Source organism: Pteropus vampyrus, unplaced genomic scaffold (genome assembly GCF_000151845.1).
Source record: "Pteropus vampyrus isolate Shadow unplaced genomic scaffold, Pvam_2.0 Scaffold16, whole genome shotgun sequence".
NCBI lineage: Eukaryota > Metazoa > Chordata > Mammalia > Chiroptera > Pteropodidae > Pteropus > Pteropus vampyrus.
Window position 1 is genome coordinate 11138224 of NW_011888797.1, and position 9446 is coordinate 11147669.

General features: G+C 50.7%; 2 protein-coding genes across 2 annotated transcripts in view; both read right to left on the reverse strand.

The window, feature by feature from the left end:
- Window positions 1-375, reverse strand: part of BAIAP2L2 (BAI1 associated protein 2 like 2) — a 31481-nt gene extending 31106 nt beyond the window's left edge. Inside the window, exon 1 of the mRNA XM_011354449.2 lies at window positions 315-375. Within this exon, the coding sequence (XP_011352751.1) occupies window positions 315-375 (61 nt within the window). The remainder of the gene's footprint in view (window positions 1-314) is intronic.
- A 956-nt stretch (window positions 376-1331) lies between these two features.
- PLA2G6 (phospholipase A2 group VI) overlaps window positions 1332-9446 on the reverse strand; it is a 51183-nt gene continuing 43068 nt past the window's right edge. The window contains exons 14-18 of the mRNA XM_023527462.1: window positions 4806-4942; window positions 4270-4424; window positions 2886-3053; window positions 2287-2360; window positions 1332-2121 (exon numbers count right to left, since the gene is read on the reverse strand). Coding sequence (XP_023383230.1) covers window positions 1977-2121; window positions 2287-2360; window positions 2886-3053; window positions 4270-4424; window positions 4806-4942 — 679 coding nt within the window. The 3' untranslated portion in view covers window positions 1332-1976. The remainder of the gene's footprint in view (window positions 2122-2286; window positions 2361-2885; window positions 3054-4269; window positions 4425-4805; window positions 4943-9446) is intronic.

Here is a 9446-nt window from a genome sequence, read left to right on the forward strand (position 1 = left end):
GCTCCTGGGGCTGCCTGCTCCCAGCTACACCACGCTGGGCCCTGTCCTGCCTCGCCAATGTTTGCAAGTTGGAGGCTCCTGCTGAGTACCAGCTCAGCAGGCCTGTCACTCACTGGGTGACTGTGGACGAACCCCTCCCCGGGAGCCTTAGGTTGGGGCTGGGGTGGCTGCCAGCCTCCAGAGAGCCCCCACGCCCCTGCCCGCAGCTCAGCCCAGCCTAGCCCCCTGCCTTCCTTCCAGAACATGCTCCGGCCATGCTCACCCTCCGTCCTCCAGAGCTGGCACGACCTTCACACCCCAGGCCCAGGCTGCACATGCGCTCACCTTGTAGATGGCCATGGTGGACCTGTAGAACTGGTCCATCTCGGGGGCCATGGAGCGGGCTGCACCTCGTTGCTTATCAGGAGGCTGGTGGTGCTGGTGGGGCTGGGAGCACTTGGGTAGGTACGCTCTGGTGCCCACTGCTCAGCGGGCAGGTGAAGGAGGATGCGGAGTGGAACCTGGAGATGGAGGGCCGGCCAAGGAGGAGGTGGCGGCTTAATTATTCACCAGCCAGGGATGTCAGAATGCGATCTGGGGCGTAACCAGACCCAGGGGGAAGGCATCCTGTGACGCGGGTAGGTTCATGTGACCTGCCCTTCAATTATTTACCCCTCTGAGCTGAAGACCAGTGGGCGCTCGTGGATGAGCCACTCTCTGACGTCACCTCCCCCTTGAGGACAAAGCTTCCCCAGGCCAGCTGGGACCCTTGGTGGACCCCTGCCCTCTGCCTGTGGGTACCGTCCATCCGACCGGGCTAGAACTGCTCAGCGCCTTCCTCCAGGACCCTCCCTGACAGTCCCAGCCCCTGGAGGCTGAACGTAGCCGTGTGTTCTCACTGCTGTCAGGTCTCTACCCTGAGCCCCTCAGACCTGCATCTCCAGGGCCAAGCCTCCCACGTCCGCTGCTGCCCACCCAGCAACTCTGCATGCTGGAGAGGGGACAGCGCAAACCCTAATGTGGCACAGACCTGGGGGCAAACCTTGGCCCTCCTCACTGGCTGTGACCAGCCGGTGCCCCTGCCCTCTCTGGGTCTCATCCCCTCCCCCAGCAAGTAAGCCTCTCCCTTGCCTCCCAGCATGGGACAGGTAGGCCTGGCTGCCGCCTCTGAACACTCTCACCAGCCTGATTCGGGGACCCCGGGAAAGAGCGGCCACATGAGTAGGCATAGGAAGATGACAGTCAGGCTGAAGGTCATGGCTGCGGGGAGCTGGCGGGTGGGAAGACAAGGGACACTCGCACCACAGTACACACGACACAGCAGAAATGGAATCAAACCATTTATTTCACAGCTTAGGGCAGCCCCAGCCCACTTACAAACCAACTGCCTGTTGGGAAGAGAAACTCAAGTCACAGGAGCAACCTTTGAGAGCCGAGGCGAGCTCACAGGGTGGGGCAGCGCTCAGGGGCGCAGGTGGCTGGGTGTGTGCTGAGGGGCAAAGTCGAATGGAGAACCCCATTCCCAGAGCACAGGCTTCCCTGCTGATGGGGTAGGCGATGGCCAGTTTCTCTAGTCCAGCTCCCAGGGAAGAGGGCAGAGAGTGGAAGGGGCAGCTGCGCCCCCAGGGGACCAGGAAGAGCCTAAGGCCCTCTGGGAGGCCGGAGTTGGGGGCATACACAGGCACCCTTAGTGTTTGAGCTGATGGGGGTGGCGTGGGGCACGGAGTCAATGTTCTTGGCTGTCAGGGAGAGGGCCCCAGTGAGGCTCTAGGCTTTCTAAGCCTGGAATGACATAAAGTGCCAGAAGACTGGGACAGAGGGAGCGAGAGGCCTTCGGCACCAGCCTCAGGCAGGAAGCCCAGCACCTTCTGAGGCCCGGTCTGTGGACAGAGCTGCCTGGGCCTGGCTCCGCCCAGCGGAGCGGTGCTTGGGCCTGGCCCACATCCGCAGCAGGGTTGGGTGAGGGTAGGATGGGGGTGGCTGGGGGCCTGGCAGCCTTACGGCGAGAGCAGCAGCTGGATGAGCTTCTGGAACTGCTCCCGGTGCTCGTAGATGTAGACCTCGGTCTCCCAAAGGGCGTTGACCAGCACTGTGTCACTGACCTCGTCCAGCATGATGTCTGTCCCCAGCTGGGGGTTCAATCTGTCCAAGTCAAGGAGGAGTCACCCCAGGACTCTTGGCCTGGGTGGGGGTCAAGCGCTACAACTTGGGAAAGGGGAAGTCCATGCCAAGGATGGGCTGGGAAGGTCACCAGATCTGGCCAGGCCAAGAAGTGGGGCTGGGGGCCAGGGCCGGCCGAGCCCTCACCTGAAGTACTGGATGCCGACCATCTCGCACCAGGCCCGGGCCCGGTCCACGGCCCGCCCATCCGGATCTGTGCACTGGCGAGAAGCAGCCTCTATAAGTACCCAGCACACGCCACACCCACAGTCCCTACCTGAGGAGCCCCAGGTTCCAGTCTGGCTCAGCCACCTATCAGCAGAGCGACTTTAGGCAAGTTCCCTTCCCTGGGCTGCAGTGACTGTCCAGCTGTGCAATCAGGGGGCATGGTCTATGGTTTCCATGGAGGCTCAGCAGCTCCCGTTCAAGTCAAGGCCAATGTGTGTGTGTTGGGGATGGACAGACCTCTGCATCCCCACCCCTTGCAGTTTTCGTTCATCTGATAGGCTGGGCTTCCGCGCAGGGCTGTTTGAAGGAAGGGATCCACAACTAAAAAAGATGCTTGAAAACCCCTGCTACAGGCGGTCACTGAGGGTCCCTGCCAGGACTGAGACTCTGAATCAGGGAACTGGCTAAAGAGGGTCAACGAAGTGTCCCTGACACCCAGGGTACCACGAAAGGCGGTGAAGGCGTCATCCAGGGGCTGAGGCCCCGAGGGGAGTGGGCCCAGGGAGGGTCATACTCACACAGTCCACCACCATCTTGCCCAGTTCCTTGGCCCCAAAAACAGTCTTAGCCAGTTCCCAGGGGTTGCTGGGACGGAAGACATCCACGCAGGTCACAGGCACCTGCGGGGACCTCCCTGTCCCCAGAGAGACAACGATGGAGAGTTTCTTCACCTTGTTGCTCTGACCCTGTTGGAGACAGGCAGGGGTGGTCAGGGGAGACCTTCCCCCAGTGGACCTTTCCAAGGGTGAGGGGCGCCCCGTGGTGAGAGAGGGGCCAGTGCTGGGGGCCTGGGGACGCACGAGGATGGAGGATGGGCCTCCAGTGGTGGCACAGCTTGTGCTGCCTCCTCCTTTGCTCCGGAACAAGCTCGCTGCCAATCTGCTGGGCGACCTTGGTGAGTCACTCCTACTCACCTGTGTCATAGAAGGACCCTTCCCCATCCCAGTCTCGGAATCCCGCCTCCTCCAGGGAGCCCGCCCTGCCCTGTTTGGCCCCTAGAGGGCGCTCGTCGCTCTGACGGCCCCTGCCTAGCGCCACGCATCCAGGACTTAGTGATGGCCGCAGTGACAACCACAGCCAGCAAGGACATGGCACATGGGGTCAGGCACTGTCCTAAACACTTTACAGACAGGAGCACGTGGGAGCTTCCTGACGATCCCCAGGCCAGTTCTATCAGGAACACCGTTCAGTGGCTGAAGGGAAGCGTGGCCAGAGCCAGGGCCCAAAACCAGAGGTTGTGTGACCCCAGGGCCTGAGCTCAGGCCACTGCACCGCGCTGCCCCTGCTGGCACGTGTGGGCCTCGCCACCTCTGCACCAAGCTCCTCGGGCTGAGGGCCACTTCTCCTCCTCCAGATCACTGACTCTGCACTGCCCTGTCCCCGAAGGGCTCAGGGTGGGGTCCCCTCCTCTGCTAGCCTTTTCCTAGCTCCCAGGTCTCCCAGCAGAGGTGAGGCCCCTCCTGGGCGCCAGCACAGTCCTCTACTGCAGCGCCCGAAACACTAGGAAAGGCGAGCCTTTGTTTACGCACTGTCTCCCCTGGATGGGAGCAACTTAAGGGCAAGTGTGTGTCCCCCAGCTGGGCAGTGGCTAGGACGGGGAGTGGCATGTACTGGGACACATGCGGCCCTCCCCACGAACAGCAGACACTACCTGATTGTAACGTTCTGCACCACTTAGTCCGGACTGGGCCTCAGAACCCCTCCTAGCACAGTGCTTTGGGCAGACGCCACCAATGAGCAGGTTCAAGTGCAAGATACAACTGCTCTGAGTGCCCAGATCAATGAACGCATGAATAAAAGTCAATTGCTCTCCTAGGAGTCAGTCCTTAGTTAAAGTTTGCTGGAACGGGGTGGCTGCAGTGGGCGGTCATGTCAGGCCCCTCCGACCTGAGTGGCTCTCACCTTGCGGATCATGTCTTGGTTGTACTCATGGATCTCAGTCATGGCGTCCAGCGTGGGGTTGTTGGCCAGCAGCCCGCCATCCAGGAAACGCCCATTAGGCCGGAAGTAGGTGGGGGCTGCCCCACTGCTCCGGGCTGCCCGCCACACCAGCTGCTCTGGGGTTGGGGAGGAAGGTGGCCTAGTGGGACTGGTGTAAAACCCGCGTGCATCAGATCTTGGTGGTGTGCGTGTGTGTGTGTACAGGGCTGCAGGAAGAGGTAAAGGCTGGGGACCCTTCAGGAGCAGGCCTGACGTCTGGCCCTGCCATCCTTGTGGAAGGCAGGGTGCAGCTGCGGGGCCTCCAGGAGCCTCCTCTAGCCTGCTCGAGCCCTGGCAGCTCCCCAGCTCTGCCTGCTGCCAGCCTGTAAGGACTCGGGGCAGCGGGTGGGAGGGTGCTGGGCTGGGGGTTTCCGGCAGCAAGCCTGCAACTCCCACCCACCACCCTGCCACCTCACAGGCCAATTGTTTCCCACAGATGCATCAAATGTGGTTGTAACCTGAGGGCTGAGTTAGAGGCTTTAGGTTAATATTCTGGTTGAAACGAGGCTCCCGTACAGTCTCTGGAGCATCGTAATTCCGGAAGAGGTGAAGTTCAGCGGGCTGCCGGTCAGACAGTGTCCCTGTCAGCATCACCCTGGAAAGAAACGAGGAGGAGGACACCTGAAGTCACTGACCCATCCGCCCTTGGCGATCTGCTTCTGGGACTTCACCCTAAGATGCTCTCACACGTGTGCAGAGGGGCGCGCATAAGGCTACTAACAGCAGCGTCGGCTGTTAAAGCAAAAGACTGGCAACAACTGAACTGTCCATCAGCGGGTCAGTTCCCCGCCCCACGGTTCCCCCGCCCAGTGTCACTGCAGAAGGACTAAGGAGTGCTTTATGCACTGATAGGCGCTGAGCACCAAGATTTATGGTCAACTGGAAAGACAAGGGTCAGGATAGTGTCAGTATGCCACCATTTATTTAAAAACAACCCCCCCCCCAAAACCTATGTACCTATTTGCTTCGTCAGAGGCAATTCTGAAAGGGCCCATGAGCAGCACCCGGCAACACTGAGCTGTCTCTGGGGCAGGGGACTGCTTGGTGGCTGTATCTCTGGGACAGGAGTGGAAGGAGACTTCACTGTGTCACCTTTGATACCTCGTCAATGTTCTACCTGCCATGAGAGTCTATAGTCTATTAAAGAAGACTTGTCTTGATTGATGCAGACATTTGTAAATACTCTGGGGTAGACAGACTGGCACAGCCCCCTTGGAAACTAATATGTATTAAAACCCTTACCAACGTCCTGGCTCTTTGGTCTGGGAATTCCATTTTGGAAAATCTATCCTAAAGGAATAACCTTAGTTACAATGAAAACTACTTTGTATAAGGCTAATCACACAGTGTAATTTATTTATTTTTAAATTAAATTAATTTTTTTTTAACGCCTACAACATCTCGTCTTCCTAGGTAGTCAGTCGCCCATCCAAGTACTAACCAGGCCTGACCCTGCTTAGCTTCCACGATCAGACAAGATCGGGTGCATTCCGGGTGGCATGGCTATAGACTACAGTGTAATTTATTATAGTGAAACATGAACTGATCTAAATGGCAACGTCAGAAGGGAGTAAGTACACAAGGAAGTGTTTTACAGCCATTCGAAATCATTCTTGCAAGGAGTTCAGAGTAACAAAAATATAATTGTTATGTTGTAAAGATAGATATAAAGGAAAGGAAACAAAAAACTCTGCTAGGGAAAAACAAAAACAAACAAACAAACAAAAAAACGTTAGTTTTCCATTCCTGGAAATACTGTGAGAAGGTGAATTGAACAATCTTCCCACTGAACAAAAAACTAAGTGCTGGAAAAAATTTTTTTAAAAAAATCTACCTAGAAGCATAGAAGACCTGACAAGATAAAAAGGGAACACCAGGCTAAATTCTGAGGATAAAGAAGAACCCAGAGAGGTAAGTGTCACACAGATTCAGCTTTGACCTGAAGATAGATGCTAAACTCAGTAAATTTGAACTTCAGTGTTGATGGCCGCATGGGGCCAGTGGGCCAAAGTCAAAGCCCAGGGACCACCAAAGGTTAGGGGTCTAATGAGAAATTCTCCCTCTTTTAGGTTGGGATCTCAAAGGGCTACACTCTTGGGTAAGGTAAACTAGAAATAAACTCGCTCCTTCCCCACCCTTGAAGGCTATGAAGAAAGGTGCCTTGGCACTAGACAAAGAAGGGAGAAAAAAATCACTGAAAATGAATAACCACAAACTAAAATGTCTTCAGATTTGGAGTCTAAATTCACATCACCTGGGGGAAGTCTCTAAGCCTTCATGCCAAGAATTTACAGTGGCCCTAGACAGTAGTGTACTTAGGTACCTGAAATAAATAACACAAGACACTTTGAAGAAAGACACTCTCATTCTAGGCCTCGTATAATCTGCACATATTATTTTCAATACTAAAGAACACAACGTAGTTAAAAGATGGGGGTGGGGGGGAGGGAAGCACACAATGAAATAAAATACCCTGAATAAGAACCAGCATAAACCAACACAAACAACAAAACATACCTACACAGATTGCAGATATTTGAATCCTCAAACAAAGATTATAAAACAGCTATGCTTACAATGTTCAAAGATATCAAAGACAAGCTTGATACTATCTTCAGAGAATAGGAGAGTAAAAGTAATGATCTAGAAGATTTGAAGAACTAAAAAATACTTCTGAAATTAAACAACAAACCAATAGAATAAAATACTCAGTGAATGGATTAAATGGAAATTTAGATAAAGCTAAAGAGAGGATTTGTGAATTGGAAAATAGGTAAGAAGAAATTATTCAGAATGTAACAGAGACGGGAAATGATAGAAAATAGAAGACCAACAAATCCCATGCAGGATAAGTTAGAAGAAATTTATATCTAAATATATCACAATGCAACTTTAGAGCACCAAAAATAAACAAATAAAAATGTCCAGAGAAAAAAGACCAATTACCTTCAAAGAAGTAACAATTAGATTGGAATTGACCTTGCAAATGCAACAATGGAAGCTCAAAGAAGACAAAATGATATCCTCCATGCCCTACAAGAAAATCACCAACCTAGCATTCTATACCCAACAAGAATAAGAGCAAAATAAAACTATTTTCAATTGATGAGAGTGAAATAAACCTATTTTCAGATAACTCTGCAAGCGCAGGATTCACTACCAGTAGACACTCTATAGGAAAGTCCAAAGGACATACTTTAGGCAGAAGCAAAGTGGTCAGAGATGGAAGTCTGAGATGCAGAAAAGAATGTATGTACGTATAAATATACATACAGATATGTATATGCATAAACATATACATACACACACATACATACCCAATGGTGTGCTGAAGGGAGCTCGCATTGTTCTCATGAGAACCTATTGTTAAATCTCGCAAGCTGGTTGCTAAACTGTTAGTAGTTTGAAATCGGCCATGATGGGAGTATTTATGCCATGGGAATTGGCAAAGACTACAATTCAGGACTTTCCTCTCCACAGATCTGGTTTACCAGCACACTGCTAAATAAAATCTAAATGAACATCAATCTTGAAAAATAATAATAGCATCTTGTGAGACTTAAAAAAAACAAGATAGATTTAAAATACAGAAGATCAATGACAGATAAGGTTTATAGAATTGCTTAAATCAATTAATTAAATCAGGAACGTGGATGCAAAATCCTAAACAAAATATTAGCAAACTTAATCCATTAGAATTCTCTCTATAAAAGGTACCAGGAATTGAAAGCAGTGACTTGAACAGGTACTTGTACACCCATGTGCATAGCATCATTATTCATAATAGTTAATAGGAGGAAACAACTCAAATGTTTGTCAACAGATGAATGGATAAACAAAATGTGTTATAGACGTGCAATGGAATATTATTCAGTCTTAAAAAGGAACGGAATTCAGATACATGCTACAGCACAGATGAATCTTGAGGACACTGCGCTAAATGAACTACGCCAATCACAAAGAGACAAACACTGTATGATTCCACTTACATGAAGTACTTAGAGTAGTCAAACTCACAGAACATAAAGTAGAATGGCAGCTGCCAGGTGCTGGAGGAGAGGGACATGGATAGTTGTTTAATGGGTAGAGAGTGTCAGTTTTACAAGATGAAAAAGTTCAGGAGATTAGTTACATGATAATGTAAATATACTTAACGCTACTGAACTATATACTTAAAAATGATTAAGATGGTAAATTTTATGTGTATTTTACCACAATTAAAACTTTTTTTTAAAATGGTATTTCTAAATACCAGCTACGGTTAGAAAATGAAATGTTTAAAAATGAATAATTTGCAATAGCACAAAACATATGCAAGACCTATGAATAAAAAGAGCACACGTGTAAGATCTCGCAAGATAAAATTATAAAACTGTACTGAGAAACTTTATACAATGCTCTCTAATTGGAAGACTCGGTGTTTTCAGATGTCAGTTCTCCCCCAGATAAGCTCACAGGTTCAGTGTTGGATCTCCCTGGTACAAACCTCAATCAAATCCAAAAGGATTTGATTCTGTAGAATTTGGCAATCTGATCCTACAATTTATATGGAAACACAAATAGCAACAAATAACCTTTATATAGTACTTCCAATGTGCCAAGTGCTTTTTAAGTGCTTTATAAATATTAACATTTTTACTCCTCATGAAAACTCCAGAAAGCACGTAGTACAGTATTCTCGTTTTCCAGAAAAGGAAACTTTAGGGTGCATGATCTTAACCACTTTGTTACAGTGCCTCCAAGAATAGCCACGACTCTCGAAGATGAAGGTAAAGGTGGGAGGCCCTGCTGCCCCGAATATCAGGACTTAGTAAAACACTGCAGAATGAGGGCTCTGGGGTCTGGGCACAGGCACAGACATCATCCAGCCAATGGAGCAGAACACAGCCAGAAACAGATGTGAGCAAGGACCCTTGACCCACTGCCAAGGAGGCAAGGCCTGCAGACCTGGAGGAGAAAACAGACTCTGCACAGAGGAGGCTGGGGAAACTGGTTATTCACATGGAAAGATGAAGTTCCCCAATACACAGATCAATTCCAGGTTGATTAAAGACCTAAACATAAAAGGTGCCTCTAGGGAGCTTTCCCACCTAACACAG